Below are 18,659 nucleotides of genomic sequence, written 5' to 3'. Positions count from 1 at the left end.
CCAGACTCCTTCCCCGTTTCCCCACTCGGAGGTCAACAGGGCTCGGCCGGAGTCTGAAATCTGGGTGTCCCCATCCCCACTTGGACCAAACGGAGATGCTCAGACTGAAGAGTGGATGGGGTAGGTAGAGTGGGGCAGACGTAAGAAATAAGAAGTGGTGAGGGTCTAAGGTCCCCTGTCAGCGACCCTGCTGCGACAGGGCAGAGGACCCGCTGGAGCGGGGCGGGGTGGGGCAGCCCCTGCTGGGTGGGTCGGTGGGTGCGGCCCTTGGCTCCGCCCCCTGGCGCCGCGGGCTGTCGAAGCTCAGCGCGGTGATTGTGGCGTGGTGCTGCCGGCCGCCTGACCTGCGGCGCCGCGGCGGCCCGGCTCAGCTCTGGTCTCATGCGGGTCTGGACCCGCACACAGTCCCGATGTGCAGCTGATCCCAGGCTGAGATGGAGCAGGAGGCCGAGGGGCTGAGCCAGTGGCAGGCGGCTCAGCACCGGCTCGGGGAGGTGAGTACGAGCATCAGCCCGGGGGCCGGGGGTGTGGAGGGTGAGGGTGTGGAGGGAAGCAGACATCTTGGGCATTAGGAGCCCGAGGGACTGGGTTGGGAAGGGGAGGGATGGGAGATCGAGGACATAAATCATATGTCGTTTATTCAATTAATAGCCAACCGAGCATTAGCTCCTGTGCTGGGCGCTGGGGGTAAAAAGGTTCCAGGTGACTTCCGGTGGAGAGACTTGAGTACTCAGGAAAGAGACGAAGTGAGGAAGTCAGCGGGGAGCGGCCAGGGAGAAGAAATTAAATACTTATTGGAGCCCTACTAAGTGGCAGGCCTTTGCCAGATCTTGGGAATTGCAATGGTGAATTTAGCGTAAGATATTATACCATTTTATTAATAAATAGCCGAACGATTGGAAGTGTACCGATTGCTGTGAAGAAGTACGAGGGCCCCGGGAGCAAACAGCAGAGGTGTTTGATCCGATTTAGGAGGTGGAACACAGCGGAGAGGATTTGGTCTGGGATTGGAGAACTGGCGAAGGGTTTGCAGGTCCTGAGACCGAGATAGTACGCCTCCACCTTGGAGGACGTGAAAGATGGGACTGTGAGACGAAGGCCAAGAGAGCGATGGGAGTGTGGCCCAAGGGGAGGGGAGGCGGGGATGCCGGGCACCATCGAGGTCCTCCAGGGCTTGAGTTGGTTATTCCAAGAGCAGTAGGAAGCCACCGATGAGTTTTAATATGATCAGTGTTAAAACTGATTTGCATTTTTTAAAGAGTGCCCGGGCAGACGTGGACAGAATTCAAGGCAATAATTAGAAAGCTATTGTGATAATCCAAGCGAGAACTAAAATGGCGGCCTAACTAGATAAGTGAGAGTGGAGACGGAGAAAACTGAATAGATTCTGGAGAAGTTTTGGAGGCAGACACCACCAGAATTGGTAATTACTTGGATCTAGGTGGTGAGGGAGGCATCCAGGATAAATTACCAGGTTTCTGGCTTGCACAGTTGGGTGAGAATAGTGGTGACATTTTCTGAGAGAGCAACAGATGAGAAGGAACAGGATTAATAGTTTTTTTCCCCCTAGGGGTGGGTGGGTAAGGATGATGGTAAATTTTGGACATACTAATCCATTGAAGAGCCTGTGGGCTATCCAAATGGACCAAGCGTTTGGCAGCTGGAAGATTATGGAGAGGTCTGCCCTGGAGCTATTGATTTAAGAATAATTGGGATATAAACAGAAATGGATCCATTAGCATGAGAAAGATTGCCCAGAGAGTAGCATAAGGAAAACCTGCAAAGAAGATGGAGAAGGAGGAGGGCCAGAGAGAAGGGAAGGAGAAGAACCAGGCAAGTGTGTCAGTGTGTTCCTGAAACCAAGGCAAGGAGATACTTAACGAAGAGCCTCAGAAGCTCCTGAGAGGTCGAGCAAGGAGTCTGACAAGTGTTTGGATTTGGTGACATGGAGGTCATCGGTGACCTTTATGAAAGTTGTTTCCGTGGAGTGATGGGGGCCAGGGTGAGTTTGGGGGAATAATAAGGCGAGGTAGTGGTGAAGGTGTGTTTAGACATCTCCAAAGAAGTTTGCCTGTGAAGGATCAGGAAAATAAAAGAGGGCCGTTACTGAGAGGGAGAGAAAAGGGGCTGAGCACTCCAGAAATACCCATCCAATAGACAGTTCTTTGGGGCCTGTATGTGCTTACATTATGCCAGTTGCTTAGCGTATAGTGGTGAGTAAAACAGATAGGATCTCCCCAATGCTTTTAGGCTTAAAAAGATTAATGATACTTTCTTAACATCATCTTAGATATAATTCTTATTCAAATTCTCCTAGTTGTCCCTAAAATGGCCTTTACAGCTGGCCTTTACAGTCCAAATCAGGATCCAATTTAAGGCCACACACTGCATTTGGTTATTACGTCTCTTGAATCTCTTTGAAATTAGAATAGTTTTCTTTTTTCCTGTCTGCCTTTCCATTTTTCATAATCCTAACTTTTGTCTTGCAAGGTATTCCTTTTCCGGATTTGTCAGATTGCTTTCTCATGGTATAATTTAGCTTGATCTTCTTTCTCTTGTATCACCTCTAAATTGGAGTTAGATCTTAAGGCTTAACTGAATTCCAGATTTTTGGTAAGAATGTCTCATATAAACGTAGGCTTCATCTTGCATTACATTAGGAGACACATCTGGCTCCTCGTATTTGGTGACACTAGGCTTGGCCCTTGAATTAAGGTAGTGAAAAGCCTGATGGATCTCTCTATTCAAACTTCTCTTTTAGTCTTGTGGTCAGAAGGTAATCTGTAAGGTTCCCTTGGAAGCCTCCCAATGTCCAGTTCCCCACCAATCACTCACCTACTGGTTTCAACCAAATATTAATTTTTCCTCAACCAAAAGTTTCATTAGGGGTTGTAAAATAATGATTTTCCAATTTCACCATTTCTTCTGCGTTTATTAGTTTGTATTCTTCCATAAAGTAATATTTTTCTTAAACAGCTGGAATCACTTGGGTGATTTTGAAATAATAGTTTCCTACTGGAAAGACAGAATAAATGCTTAATTCTTTCACTTCAGTTAGCAATATTCAAAGCTGGGATAGCTGACCTTTTGTCACTTTGGCTCATGAATTTTCATAAATTCAATCTATTAAGATCAACAATCATTATTCTTTTTGATTCTCAAATTGTTACAAATTTGCCCAGTGGGAATCCCTTCCCTGTCCTTTTTTAACATTAAAAAAATTGTGGTACAATCTACATAACATAAAACTGTCATTATAACCATGTTTAAGTGTATACTTGAGTGGCATTAAGCACATTTACGTTACTGTGCAACCATCACCACCATCCATCTCCAGAACTGTTTTCATCTTCCCAAACTGAAACTTCTAAACCATTAAACAGTAACTTCCTAATCCCACCCCCTTCAGTCCCTGGCAACCACCATTCTACTTGCTATCTCTTCGAATTTGACTTCCTTAAGTATCCTATATAAATGGAATCATACATTACGTGTCCTTTTGTGGCTTGCTTGTTTTACTTAACATAATGTCTTCAAAGTTCATTTATATTGAAGCACGTGTCAGAATTTCCTTCCATTTTAAGGCTGAATAATATTCTATTGTATATATATACCACATTTTGTTTATCCATTCATCTGTTGATGGACACGAGGATTGTTTCCACATTTTGGCTGTTGTGAATAATGCTGCTCTGAACATGGGAGTACAAACATCTATTCCAGTCCCTGCTGTCAGTGCTTATAGGTATATACCCAGAAGTGGAATTGCTAGATCATATGGAAGTTCTATTTTTAATTTGTTGAGGAACTGCCATACTGTTTTCCATGGCTGCCCATGCTACATTTCCACCAGCAGTGCCCAAGGATTCCAGTTTCTCCATCTCTTACCAACGCTGTTTTTTTGATAATAGTCATTTTAATGGATATAAAGTGGTATCTCATTGTGGTTTTGATGTACATTTCCTAATGATTAGTGATGTTGAGCATCTTTTCATGGACTTATTGGCCATTTGTATGTCTTTGGAGAAATGTCTATTCAAGTCCTTTGCCCATTTTGAATTGGGTTTTTCTATTAAGTTTTAGGAGTTCTCTATATATTCTGGATATTAGTCCCTTATCAGATATGTGGTTTGCAAATGTTTTCTCCCACTCTGTGGCTTGCCTTTATACTGTTGATAGTGTCTTTTGATGCACTAAATTTTTAATTTTGATGAAATCCAATTTTGTGTAATTTTTCTTTTGTTGCCTGTGCCTTTGGTGTCATATCCAAGAAGTCAGTGCCAGATCCAATGTCATGAAGCTTCCTGCTTATGTTTTCTTTTAAGAGTTTTATAGTTTTGGCTCTTACGTTTAGGTCTTTGATCCATTTTGAGTTAATTTCTGTATATGGTGTTAAGTAAGGGTCCAACTTCATTCTTTTGGATGTGGATGTCCAGTTATTGAAAAGACTGTCCTTTCTGCCTTGAATGGTCTTGGCACCCTTGGTGAAAATCATTTCACCAAATAAGTGGGTTTATTTCTAGGATCTATTTCTTTCTGTTGATCTATAGATCTATCCTTAATGCCAATACCATACTGTTTTGATTACTGTAGCTTTGTAGTAAGTTTTGAATCAGAAAGTGTGAATTTCCCAATTTTGTTTTTGTTTTTCAAGATTGATTTTGGCAATTTGGGGTCTCTTGAGATTCCATATGAATTTTAGGGTGGATTTTTCTATTTTTGCAAAAAGGGATTTTTTGCTTTAGATTGCTTTGGGTAACATTGACGTCATAACTATTAAGTTCTCCAATCCATGAACATAAGATGTCTTTACATTTATTTATGTCTTTAATTCCTCTCAGCAGTGTTTTGTAGTTTTTAGTGATTAAGTTAACCTCTTTGGCTATTTCTAAGTATTTAATTCTTTTGGATACTATTGTAAATTGAATTGTTTTCCTAATTTCCTTTTCGGATTGTTTGTTGTCAGTGTATAGAAACAACTGATTTTTGTGTGTTGAATTTGTATCCTGCCTCTTTGCTGAATTTGTTTATTCCCTCTAACAGGTTTGTGTGTGTATGTGTGTGTGTGTAATATTTAGGATTTTCTACATATAAGATTATATCATCTGGGAACAGGGATAGTTTTACTTCTTTTCCAATGTGCATGCCTATTTCTTTTTCTTGCCTAATTGCTCTGACTAAAAGTTCCAATACAATGTTGAATAGAAGTGGTGAAAGTGGGTATTCTTGTCTTGTTCCTGATCTTAGAGGAAAAGCCTTCACTCTTGCACCATTGAGTGTGATGTTAGCAGTGGATTTTTCATAAATGCCTTTTATCATATTGGAAGTTTCTTTCTATTCTTAGTTTTTTGAGTGTTTTTTTTTTTAATCATGAAAGGGTGTTGGATTGTTTCAAATGCTTTTTCTGCATCAAATTGAGATGATGTGTTTTTTCTGTTATTTTACTTATGTAGTATATTACACCAATTGATTTTCGTACATTGAATGACCCTTGCATTCCTGGGATAAGTTCTACTTGGTTATGTTGTATAATTGGCTTAATGTGCTGATGGATTTGGTTTGCTAGTTTTTTGTTGAAGATTTTCACATCTATATTCAAAAAAGGTGGTGGTCTTTTTTTTTTTCTTTGTGAGGAAGATCAATCCTCCTCCTTTTTTTTTTTTTCCCTTTGTCTCCCCAAAGCCCCAGTATATAGTTGTATGTCATAGTTGTACATCCTTCTAGTTGCTGTATGTGGGACGCTGCCTCAGCATGGCAGGACAAGTGGTGTGTCAGTGTGCGCCCGGGATCGGAACCCTGGGCTGCCCGTAGTGGAGCGCGCGCACCCAACCGCTAAGCCACAGGGCCAGCCCCAGTGGTGGTCTATTCTTTTCTTTGCTTGTGATGTTTTTGTCAGGCTTCGGTATCAGGGCAATGCTGGGCTCACATAAGGAGTTAGGAAGTATTCTCTCTTCAATTTTTGGGAAGAATTGGAGAAGCATTGGTATTCTTTAAATGTTTAGTAGAATTCACCATGAAGCTATCAAGTTCAGGGCCTTTCTTTGTCCTGGAGGCTTTTGATTATTGATTCAGTCTTCTTACCAGTTATGGGTCTATTCAGAATTTTTATTTCTTTATGATTCGGTGTTGATAGGTTTTGTCTTTCTAGGAATTTATCCATTTCATTTAGGTTATCCAATTTGTTGGCATGCAATTGTTCATAGTACTCTCTTATAATCCTTTTAATTTCTGTAGAGTCAGCAGTAATGTCCTCACTTTCATTTCTAACATTAGTAGTTTGAATCTTCTCTTTTTTTCTTGGTCAACCTAGCTAAAGGTTTGGCAATTTTGTTAATCTTTCCAAAGAACCAACTTTTGCTTTCATTGATATTTCTCTATTATTTCCTTCCTTCTGCTAGCTTTGGGGTTAGTTTGTTCTTCCTCTACAAATTCCTTAAGGTGTAAAGCTAGGTTGTTGATTTGAGATCTTTTTTTTATTGTAAGCATTTACAGCTGTAAATTCCTTCTTAGCACTGTTTTGCTGTACCTCTTAAGTTTTTGGTGTGTGTGTGAGGAAGATTGGCTCTTAGCTAACATCCATTGCCAATCCTCCTCTTTTTGCTGAGGAAGATTAGCCCTGAGCTAACATCTGTGCCCATCTTCCTCTATTTTTTGTATATGGGATGCCGCCACACATGGCTTGATGAGCGGTGCGTAGGTCGTGTCCGGGATTCGAACCTGCAAACCCTGGGCCGCTGAAGCAGAACCTGCGAACTTAACCACTATGCCACCGGGTCAGCTCCAAGTTTTTTTATGTTGTGTTTTTGTTTTCATTCATCTCTTAAGTATTTTCTAATTTCCTGTGATTTCTTTTTTGACCTATTGGTTGTTTAAGAGTATATTGTTTAATTCCACAGATTTGGGAATTTTCCAGTATTCTTGCCATTATTATTTTCTAACTATCTTTTTAAATCTATTGAGACTTAATTTGTGACCTAACGTATGATCTATCCTGGAGAATGTACCATGGGCACTTAAGAAGAATGTGTATTCTGTTGTTGTTGGGTAGAGTGTTTTGTATATTTCTATTAGATTTAGTTGGTTTATTGTGTTGTTGCAGTCCTCTACTTCCTTACTTATCTTCTGTCTGGTTGTTCTGTCCATTACTTAGTGTGAAGTGTTGACATCTCCAAGTATTGTTGTAGAACTGTCTGTTTCTCCCTTTAAGTCCGTCTGTTTTTGCTTCATATATTTTGAGGGTCTGTTATTAAGTAGATATATGTTTATAATTATTTTATTTTCTTGCTATATTGAACCATTTATTAATATACAATGTCCTTTGTCTCTTGTAACCTTTTTTGATTTAAAGTCTATGTCTGATGTTAATATAGCCACTCCCACTCTCTTGTTTACTATTTCCATGGAATATCTTTTCCCATATTTTCAACCTATTTGTGTCTTCAGATCTAAAGTGAGTCTCTTGTAGGCAACATATAATTGGATCATGTTACTTTTAATCCATTCTGCCAATCTCTGTCTTTTGACTGGAGAGTTTAAATCATTTACATTTAGAGTAACTGCTAATAAGGAGGGCCTTACTTTTGTCATTGTGCTATTTAGCTATATGCTTTTTACCTCTTTTTGTCCCTCATTTCCTACATTATGTCTTTTGTATTTAGTTGATTTTTTATACTGAAACTTTAATTCCCTTTTCATTTCCTTTTGTATGTATTCTGTAGCTGTTTTCTTTGTATTTATGATGGGGATTACATTCAACATCCAAAAGTGATGACACTCTAATTTGAATTTATACCAGCTTAACTTCAGTAGCATACAAAAACTGCCCCATCCAGCTCTATTCCCCACCCCATTTCAGTTATTGATGTCACAAAATTACATCTTTATGCATTGTGTATCCAAAATGTGAACTAATAATTTTTTTATGGATTAGTGTCTGAGAAAAAACTCTCTGACACCAGATGTGTGGTTTTCTACACCAAGCAACTCTGACACTAACTGCCTGGAGTTAGTGTCCAGTCCCATAAGACTACCTTCCTGTCCCCACCCGCCACCACCATTTCAGACACCAGTCGCAAGTCCAAGTTGTTGCCTGACTGATTGGCTATAAATCATGGTTCTGGGCCGGCCCGGTGGCTTAGTGTTTAAGTGTGCGCACTCCGCTGCTGGCGGCCTGGGTTCGGATCCTGGGTGTGCACCGACGCACCGCTTCTCCGGCCATGCTGAGGCCGCGTCCCACATACAGCAACTAGAAGGATGTGCAGCTATGACATACAACTATCTACTGGGGCTTTGGGTAAGAAAAAAAGGAGGAGGATTGGCAATAGATGTTAGCTGAGAGCCGATCTTCCTCAGCAAAAAGAGGAGGATTAGCACGGATGTTAGCTCAGGGCTGATCTCCCTCACAAAAAAAAAAAAAAAATCCAGGTTCCTACAACCCCCGCCTCGGGTTCTATAATTTGCTAGAGCAGCTCACAGAACCCAGGAAAACAGTTCACCCACTACTGCTGATTTATTACAAAAGACATTTTAAAGGATACAAATGAACAGCCAGATAAACAGATACATAGAATGAGGTATGGGGAAGAGGGAAGTACGGGGAAGGGGCCCAGAGCTTTCATGCCCTCTCCAGGAGCACTACCTTCCAGCACCTCCATGTGTTCAATAACCCAGAAGCTCTCTGAACTCTGCACTTTAGGGATTTTTATGGAGGCTTTATCATGTAGGCAAGATCAATTATTAACTCATTTTCCAGCCCTCCTCTCCTCTCTGGAGGATGAGGGATGTGGCTGAAAGTTCCAAGTTTCTAATCATGGCTCAGTCTTTCTGGTGACCAGCCACCATTCAGGAGCCCACCAAGATTCACCTTGTTAGAACAAAAGATACTCTGTCACCCAGGAAATTCCAAGGGATTTAGGGGCTCTGTGTCAGGAACCTGGGAAAAGACCAATATATAGATTTCTTGTTTCACAATTAGTCTCTTAAATCATGTAGAAAACAAAAAGTGAAGTTACAAATCAAATTACAGTAAGACTAGCTTTTAAAATTGTCCAAATATTTACCTTTACCAGAAATCTTTATTTCTTCATATGGCTTCAAGTTACTGTCTTGTTGTTTCATTTCCATTTGTAGGACCCCATTAGCATTTCTTGCAGGGCACAGCTAATGGGAATAAACTCCTCAGCCTTTTTTTCTTTTTTTTTTGAGGAAGATCAGCCCTGAGCTAACATCCATGCCAATCCTCCTCTTTTTGCTGAGGAAGACTGGCCCTGGGCTAACATCTGTGCCCATCTTCCTCCACTTTATATGGGATGCCGCCACAACATGGCCTGACAAGTGGTGCATCAGTGCATGCCCGGGATCCGAACCCCGGGCCGCCAGCAGCAGAGCGCGCGCACTTAACCGCTACGCCATGGGGCTGGCCCTAAACTCCTCAGCTTTTATCTGGGAATGTCTTAATTTCTCCCACATTTTTTTTTTCTTGTGAGGAAGATCAGCCCTCAGATAACATCCATGCCAATCCTCCTCTTTTTGCTGAGGAAGACTGGCCCTGGGCTAACATCTGTGCCCATCTTCCTCCACTTTATATGGGATGCCACCACAGCATGGCCTGACAAGCAGTGCATCAGTGTGCACCAAGGATCCGAACCTGCGAACCCTGGGCCGCCAAAGCAGAGCGTGCACACTTAACTGCTTGCGTCACTGGGCTGGCCCCTCTCCCACATTTTTGAAGGAGAGTTTTGCCCCATATAAGATTCTTGGTTATCAGTTTTTTTTTTTTCTTTAAGCATTATGAATATATCAACCCACTGCCTTTGGCATCCAAGGTTTCTGATGAGAAATTTGCAGATAATCTTATTTTGGATCACTTATATGTGATGAGTTGCTTCTCTCTTGCTGCTCTCAAGATTCTCTCTTTGCTTTTGGACAGTTTGATTATAATGTTTCTTGTGTGGGTTTCTTTGAGTTTATCCCACTTGAAGTTCATTAAGCTTCTCGTATGTCTATATTTACCTCTTTCATCAAATTTTGGGCATTTTCAGCCATTATTTCTTCAAGTAATCACTCTGCTCCTTTCTCTCTCTTCTTGTACTCCCACAATGCATATGTTGGTCAGCTTGATGGTGTCTCACAGGTCCTTTAGGCGCTGTTCAATTTTCTTTAATCTTTTTTCCTTCTGTTTATCAACTCGATAATTTTAATTCTGCTATCTTCAGATTAGCTGATTTGTTCTTCTGCCAGGTCAAATCTACTTTTGAATCCCTCCAATCAGTTGTTAATTTCACTTTTCAGCTCTAGAATTTCTTTTTGGTTTCTCTTTAGGTTTTCCATCTCTTTAATGAAATTTCCATTTTGTTCGTACATCATTTTCATGACTTTGCCCACATCTTTTAGCTCTTTGAGGGTCTTTAAGACAGTTTTAAATTCTTTGTGTTGGGCCGGCACCATGGCTTAGCGGTTAAGTGCGTGCACTCTGCTGCTGGCGGCCAGGGTTTGGATCCCGGCCGCGCACCGACGTGCCACTTCTCTGGCCATGCTGAGGCCACGTCCCACATACAGCAACTAGAAGGATGTGCAGCTATGACATACAACTATCTGCTGGGGCTTTGGTGGGGGGAAATAAATAAATAAATAAAATCTTAAAAAAAAAACAAAAATAAATTCTTTGTGTAGTAAGTCCACCATCTGGTCTTTCTCATGGATGTTTTTTGTTGACTTTTTTCCCCTTGAATAGGTCATATTTTCCTGTGTCTTTTTATGCCTTGTGATTTTATTTTTGTTGAAAACTGGACATTTGAATCTTATAATGCAAAAACTCTGGAAATCAGATTCTCCTTCCTTCCTCAGGATTTGCTGTTTTCATTTTTTGTTTGTTGATAGTTCTTTTGGTTGTTGTGTGTTCTGTTTGTGCCGGGATCAGCCTGAGGTGTAGACTTCAGACCTTCTCAGATCTTTTCTGAGCCTGCATCTTTTCTTGGGTGTGTGTGGTGACTTGCTAACTTCCCCGGTATGTGTGGGTGTTTCTGAATATCCCAGTCCTTGAAAGTCTGGCTCCCAAAGGGGGAAAAGGGGGAAAAATGGAGGGGGAAAGAAACAGGTGCCAGCCCTTTAAATATGCTGAGAGTTTTGTCAGTTGGAGGAGGAAAGTTTTGTGACAATGGCAGTAGGAGTTGCAACAATGGCTCCCCACCTCTGTGTCTGCACACATGATCAGAAGTAGCAATCAGTGATCAGAACACAGATCCCCAATATTTGAAGCACAAGATTTTTATGGCCCACTCTGGCTCCTGCAAGCTGAGTGCAAGCTGCTCCAGGAACATGTCCATAGTTGCCTACCATGGGACCAGGGGTGTTTTTGGGTAGCCACTACCTAAGAGCTGAAATTAACTGCAATTTACCTTCCAAGTCTTCCCCTGGAAGTTGCAAGCCTTTAATAGACTCCATTGTTCCAAAATAGCTACATCAGACAAATTTTCAGGTGTAATTGTTATCTTGGTGGGGACGTAGATTGCTGGTGCCTCCTACTCTGTCATCTTCCATGGCATCACTTCCTGTGTCCTTTTAACACAGTCCTAATCATCTTTGACAGTTTCCTTATTTTCTGGCACAATAAGATGTACCTGGCTTACTTATTCCTTCCTTGTTCTAGACTTGGAGTCTGGAGATTCTCCAAGGATGACTCTTCCTTTTAGTAAGGAATGGAATTGGAGACCAAAATCTGAACATAAGAGTTTTGTGAGTTTATTTCTATAGAATATCTCCTATTTAAATTTAGCATTATTTTTACTTCTTTGATTTTTTTTGTGTGTATGAGGAAGACTGGCACTGAGCTAACATCCATTGCCAATTCTCCTCTTTTTGCTGAGGAAGACTAGCCCTGAGCTAACATCTGTGCCTGTCTTCCTCTATTTTGTATGTGGGATGCTGCCACAGTGTGGCTCGATGAGCAGTGCTAGGTCCGCACCTGGGATCTGAATCTGCGAATCCTGGGCCGCCGAAGCAGAGTGCACAAACTTAACCACTACGCCACCAGGCTGGCCCCTACTTCTCTGATTTTTATAATAGAATTTTTCACTTATACTTAAAATCCTGATTTCTCACAATATTATTTTAAAACCATTTTACTGTGAAAAAATTACACTCAAACAGAAAAGTGAATACAAGTGTACAGCTTAATGAATCATTACAAAGTAAACACCTGTGTAACATTGCCAACACCACAGAAGCCTCCCCAGTGCCTTTTATCATTGCCCCCTCGCTCCCCTCTGATATAACTCACAGCCTTTTGTCTGGATGTAACTTGAGTTCCTCTGTTTCTGCTCTATGATGTTTCTATAATTGGTGTAAAAGCTGCAATTACTTTTTTCTTTATTTGTGTTTGAATGTTGCTAATTTTTCCTTGATCTGTGGCAACATTTTTCTGGTGAATTTTCTTTTTCTTTTGGCAAATTGCAATCTTCAGTTTCTGTTTTGATGTGTTAGTATTGTTTATGCATACTGTATTTTTAACTTATGTTTTGGTGTTCATATTTGAATGGATTGGTCTTTTCTGGACTGTCTCAATGGAGAATTGGATGGGGGACGATGGGCTAGCTTTCCCAGTTTCTCAGCTCAAGAGCTCTCTCTCTATTGCTACAATAATGGACATCTTAAAAAAATATTCTATTTGGATTCTTCTTGGATACTATCCTATTTCAAGAGCTTCTACTACCAACCCCTTCTTTCCTTCCCTTCATACCAGTCATGGAGGGATACTGCTCCTGACTTCCAAGACAATCCTCCACCCTTTTTTAAAGTGCTTTTTAAAGTCTGCCTCTTTTCCTTATGTCCCCCAATGTTTGATCTCAGACCTCCGCACAGCAGTTCTCATTCAGGTGAGACCCTCTTCTGTAGGTAAATATTTGCAGATGGTTTCTAAGTCTTGCTAAAGCCAGGACCCCTCTGAGGCCTCCATTCTTCCCACTTTTGTGGCTTTTGGCATCCATCCTGCTGGTTTGGGATGTTCTTGCACCCTTACGCTTACATATAACCTGGAGTTTTGAGGGTTTTCTCAGAGTTTTGCTGAAGGTGTAGGTTGTGGGATATTTTATTTACTCTCTTTGTTGCTTTTTATGAAATAAAAAACAAAAACATGCCAAAGAGGAAAAATGACATGAGTCAGATCTAGGCTTGCACCTTGCTCCCTGCATCTTAGAAAGCCCGAGCTGGAGAATGGCCTGGAGGCAGGATAATTCAGGCAAGAGATGATGTAGGCCAGGCTTAGGGTAGGATTTGGAGATGGGGAGGAGGGGCATGTGGGACTGGAATTTGGGCTAGGGTGAATTTCACCTGACTCTCTCTTTCCAAGGATACTGAGAAGTTAATGTCCATCTTGGACGTGTCTCCATCTCCGGGAAGCAGTGGAATGCACCCCTCTTGGAACAATGGCCCACCGGTCATTCAACATGTCCCGCAGTGCACAGAGCTGGGGAGGATCCCCTTGGTCTTTGCTGAGGCACCCAGGCAGAATGAGAGTGAAATGGGGCTGCAGTTTAGTATGTCGCTGCCTGAGCATGGTGTGAGCTACTGCCCCCAAGTGACTCTCACTCCTTCCCAGATGACTTACTGTCAGGGAATGTCTCCCTCCCAACCAAGAATGATGACTTTCAAGGGACTCCAGACAATGCCTTTAGGAGAGCCCAGTATTCCAGGGGTGGCCAGGACCTTTGATGGGAATCTAAGGATGTCCCCCAATGGGCCAGTCTCAGCTCCCAGTGGAACCTCAATGATGTCCCACATCACGGCATCAACAATGCCTTATTCTGGCCCCCCAACAGTACCTTCTAACAGAGACTCCTTAACACCTAAAATGTTATTGTCCCCAACCATGCCTTCCACTGAGGCCCAAGCAGCGCTCCCCTCTTTGGCTCAGATGTTACCCCCTAGAGATCCCCACGACCTTGGAATTCCCCCAACTGGCTCCCCAACATTGCTGGCTTTCAAATGCCAGGACTCTCTTGTGAGCCAGCCAGCCTCCCAGGAAGACCTCTTCCTACCCAAGCAGCCCTTTCCTGCTCCACAGAGAGCAGAGCAGAATTTCAGACCCCAGGAAAGGGCTCCCAGGAGGAGATCCCCGGTTTCAAGGCCTTACCACTGTCAGTATGAGAACTGTGGAAAAGCATATACTAAGCGCTCCCACCTCGTGAGTCACCAGCGCAAACACACAGGTGAATGAGGTGTCAGACAGGTGGGGTGGGGTGGAGAAGTCTCTGGGCTTTAGATTTGTGCTGGACCACTGGTTTATAATGGTTCATCATCCTTCAAGCTTCGGGTCAAGCTATACTGGTCCCACCAACTTGCTTTCCCACAGTCCAGTATGACTGTGTCAAGATGATGTGGCAGGGGGCACCGCTGATTGTGTTGCCTCCTTACTGCTTGCCTAAGTTTTTCCTTTTGATTCCTCACCCTTGACTGCTCTGCCTCATAGAGTCAGACCCCTTCATTCCTGGCCCATTCCTCTACCTAATTCCTTCTCTGCCTTGTCTCTCCCCCCAGGTGAGAGGCCCTATAAATGCATGTGGGAAGGCTGTACATGGTCTTTCTTTCGTTCTGATGAGCTTGGACGACATACGCGGATACACACCAGATATCGACCATATAGATGTGATCAGTGCGGCCGACAATTCATGAGATCTGACCATCTCAGGCAACACCACAGGACTCATCTGCAGATGCTAGGATCCACAGACCCACAGGCCAACAATGGACAGATGGCTGGTCCTCCTGCTCCTGGTCTTTAGGTCATTCTCCTCTTCCTCTCATTTTGGCATGTCCACCCAGATCCTGCCTGCCTCTGACCAGCTAGTCCCTTTGGTAGGTGTAGGCTTAGATGAAAACAGAGATTATGAGGCAGTGTTGAAGCCCACATGAGCTCTGGACCCAGTCAGGGACTCCTCAAAAACTGTCTTCTGCCGAGTTAGCCACGTGGGAAGATGAAGCAAAGTGGAGATTGGGAGCTTTATTAAAAAGCTCTTTATCTTATGTCACTCCCCAGCTTGAAACCCTGTAGTGATTCTCCTTTGTCTGCTACATAAAATCCAAGTGCCTTGTCTTGGTCGTCCACAATTTCCAGAGCCAGACTAGGTTCAAATTCTGAATTTACCACTTAGTAACCTGGTGACCTTGGGAAAGGTCTGAACATTGCCATGCTTCCTCTTCCGGTAAATGAGAAGAATGGTATTGGACTGTTTAGGACACATCTCATGTACCAAATCAGATTCTCTCTGGCACTTACCAGCCACAGGCCCAGAGTTTCTGTCTCTTCCCACCACTTCCAGACTTGGATGGAATGCCTCACCACAGGGCATGGGATCTGGGATCTCAAGTAGCCACTAGCAACCCAGAAGTGTGGGGGAGTCACTGCTCTTAGGGTAAGATTTGACTAATGGAGATGGGAGAGAGCCAGGCAGATAGAGTCCTTCTTCTTCCCTCCCTTCCGTGAATTGCTGCAAGGCACCATTTCTCCAAACAGTACAGCCAATGGGGAGATCTCCCAAGTAGCCAGGGGACACACCTGCTATGCCTCTTGGAGGCTTGTCATGAATCAGGACCCAACCTACTGTCACCCTGCATTACCTCCAGTTCTTCCCTGCCTCACTTCCTTCTTCTCACTCTCAGTGCCCTGGGTCTGCACCACCCAAATAAAACATCGGTACTTTGTTCTCGTTTTAGGCTCTGTTTTCGGCAGAGAAGGATGAACCCCACTGTAACTTCCCCTGCTCCCCGCCACCAAGTCCAGGTACCTGGACTTCCACATACGAGGTATTAAAGGCCCTGTCCTGCCCTGCTTCTCTGGGGTGAGGGCATAATGACTATCATGGCAGTCAGCCAGGAAGCTCAGAACCTCTTTCTGGACTTCTCAGCCAGCCATTTTACTGACCAGCAACTAATCAAAAGGAACTTGCCGAAGCTCTCAAGTGGCAGAGCTGGGATCCCAAACAGCCTTTGTGTACTCCTGATATGATGCCTTTTACAGGTGTTGTCTGCACCCAGTCCAGTGCCAAGCACTGCCAAGTGATGGCCACAGAGAGATGAATCAGGTCTCGCTCCTGTGGTCAAGGGGCCACCTTGGTCTAGGGACTGAGGGGTCCACATAGGTGCAGTGGCCGTGGGGAGGAAGTGCTCCTAGTGGGGAGGTCAGAAAGGCTTTCTGGGGGAGGTGACCTTTGAGTAAGCGAGTGTATGCAACATCTAGTAATCCCTTAAATGTGGAGGTAAACTGAGCAGGTGAATAAAGAGGAAAGAGAATTCCAAGCAGAGAGAATGCTGGACCGAGCAAGTGCTCAGAGTCAACCTGGAAGCTTCCATTCATTCAACAAATGTTCTTTGATCCCACAATACAAAGAACACCACAGCCATGGGGACTTCAGGGGGCACAGAGACAAGGAAGGGATGTGTCAGAGAAGAAAGACTGGTCAAGGAGGCACCTGAGTCAGAGCTGAGAGCTCATGGGGGTTAGCTGGACCTCCTTTTCCCTCTCATTTCCTGGACGTCTACCCTTGGTCATGCCCTGTGCTGGACACAGGATTCAGAGCGTGACGGTGCCTTGCTGCAGGGCAGAGAGATCACGGACAGAAATTCTGAAGGTTCTCAGTGCTGCTAAGGACAGGAGCCGAACCTCTGTGCACTGAAACTTATTCTGGGCATCTGGGGAAGTCCCACAGACTTGGCTGTGCCCGCCCCTGCCCCTCCCACCTCCACCCTGACTCCCTCCTGCACAGCCACCTAGGCCTATTCCCCTAGTGGCCCCAGCATACCTGGGCTGGGCATCCAGGTGCCTTCTACCCAAACTCCGAGCAAGGGGAGTGGACTTGATGAACAAAATAAGGCCAGGGGGTGCTCGTTTGTGACCCAATTACTGGCCTCAGAGACTGAGGTGTTGAGTACCCAAAATCTCTTTCATTCCCACCTAGGGCACTAGGTCCCTTCTGTGGAGCAGGACGTCTCAGGCTTAGTGGGCCAGGGCTGGTCTCTGCCTTCCCCGTTCCCCAAACCCCCTCCCCACCTGGCTCACATGCAGCCAGGCGGGTAGGGTCAGCAGGCCAGGTTGCTTTATTGTTGGAATGCAAGAGAGATCTGTTGGTGACCCATCACTTTCACTGAGGAATGGAAGGGGGAGGAGCCAGAGAGGGCAGGGATGTGCTATGTACGTTGCAATGGTGGGCAAAACAGGCCTCTGCCCTCGTGGAGGTCGAAATCTCGTGGAGGAGGGATGATAGAAATGTACAGAGTGCTGTGAGGACAAATATCAGGGACTTGCTGCAATCGACCAAGGGAGTTAGGAAGGCATTTCTTGGGAACTGTGGTTTGAGCTCAGAGGTTAGGACTAACCAGGAGTTAGGCAGATAAAAGAGGTGAGGGGGTGATTGGAGAAGAAATCAATCTATCCTTTATCCAGCGATTACCTGATGGCAGGCCGCTAAGTCTTTCCCAGTATTATCTTATGCAACACAAGGCAGGATGGGAGGTGGGTAAGACATCCCAGGCTCTCAAGTAAGACTAATAGATTTATCCTGTTGCTGCCTTTCCTGGCTGTGTGGCTCTTGAGCAATTCACATCTCTTTGCTTCAGATAGCTAGTGGGGCAAGACTGATAGATTCACGCTGAAGAGAGAGAATTAGTCACACTTAAAAATGGTTTCTTTGACTGGCTTAGGGTAGAGGGAGGGGTTTCGATGCTCCAGGTGAGGGTGGAAGGTGGCTTCGAGCAGGGTGCAGCTGTGGAGATGGAGAGTAGTAGAAGGACTTAGGAGAGAGAATTAACCCTGGTGATAATTAATTGGATTTGGTTGGTGAGGGGGTGGTCAAGGAGGACTCTCAGGTTTCTAGTTTGTTATAAGTAACACAGAAGGAGAACGAACATGTTCATTAATTTATTTTTCTATTTTTTATTGTAATACCTATTATATGTGCAAGAAATATTTTGTCTGTATGCTATTTAAAGAATACTTAAAAAAACACTTATTTACCCTTTATGCCACTTAAGAAAAAGAACATACGAATACATTTGAAGCCTTTGAGTTCCCCTCTCTGATCACATCCGCCCTCCTCCTCACAGAGGTAGCCACTATCCTGAATTTTGGTTGATTTTGCCTGTGCCTCTGTTGTTTTTACCATATATGTATCTATTCTTAGACAATATAGTGATTCGTTTTATGTGGTTTTGAACTTAATTCTGTTTGGGGTTCATTGAGCTTCTTCCATCCAAAGGTTTATAGTCAATAAAATTTGGAAAAAATTTGACCATTTTCTTGTCAATTTTTTGTCCCTCCCTGTCTCCTCTGACACATACTCTGCCCGTATAATAGATCAGTTGATATAATAGATCACTGATGCTCTGTCCATTTTTTTCAGTCTTTTTTTCTTTCTCTGCTTCATATTAGATGTCTTCAAGCTAACTGATCTTTTCTTCTGAAGTGTATAATCTGCTGTCAGTTCCAACTAGAATGTTTTACTGTATTTTTCAACTTTAGAAATTATGTCTGCGCATACAGCAACTAGAAGGATGTGCAGCTATGACATACAACTATCCACTGGGGCTTTGGGGGGAAAAAATAAAATAAATAAAATCTTTAGAAATTATGTCTGGATCTTTTTTTTTTTGCTGAGGAAGATTTGCCTTGA

At 43.5% G+C, this 18,659-nt stretch overlaps 1 protein-coding gene across 2 annotated transcripts; it reads left to right on the top strand.

The window, feature by feature from the left end:
- Positions 1–347: 347 nt before the first annotated feature.
- LOC101405571 (KLF transcription factor 17) lies at positions 348–18,419 on the top strand. 2 transcript variants are annotated; one of them, XM_004442055.3, is made up of 4 exons: positions 348–494; positions 13,346–14,204; positions 14,533–14,777; positions 15,709–18,417. In XM_004442055.3, the coding sequence occupies exons 1-3, from the start codon at positions 435–437 to the stop codon at positions 14,775–14,777; spliced, it is 1,164 nt and encodes a 387-aa protein (XP_004442112.2). In that variant the 5' UTR covers positions 348–434; the 3' UTR covers positions 15,709–18,417. The 2 variants fall into 2 exon arrangements, 1 of the variants encoding a protein (XP_004442112.2); XR_015555764.1 differs by having other exon boundaries at positions 411–494; positions 14,533–14,850; positions 15,709–18,419.
- The last annotated feature ends 240 nt before the right edge of the window (positions 18,420–18,659 follow it).

This window comes from Ceratotherium simum, chromosome 22 (assembly GCF_057802395.1).
Source record: "Ceratotherium simum simum isolate JZ-2026a chromosome 22, ASM5780239v1, whole genome shotgun sequence".
NCBI classification, from domain to species: Eukaryota; Metazoa; Chordata; class Mammalia; order Perissodactyla; family Rhinocerotidae; genus Ceratotherium; species Ceratotherium simum.
The sequence above is the reverse complement of the archived record's forward strand: the minus strand, read 5'-3'. Positions and strand labels throughout refer to the sequence as shown.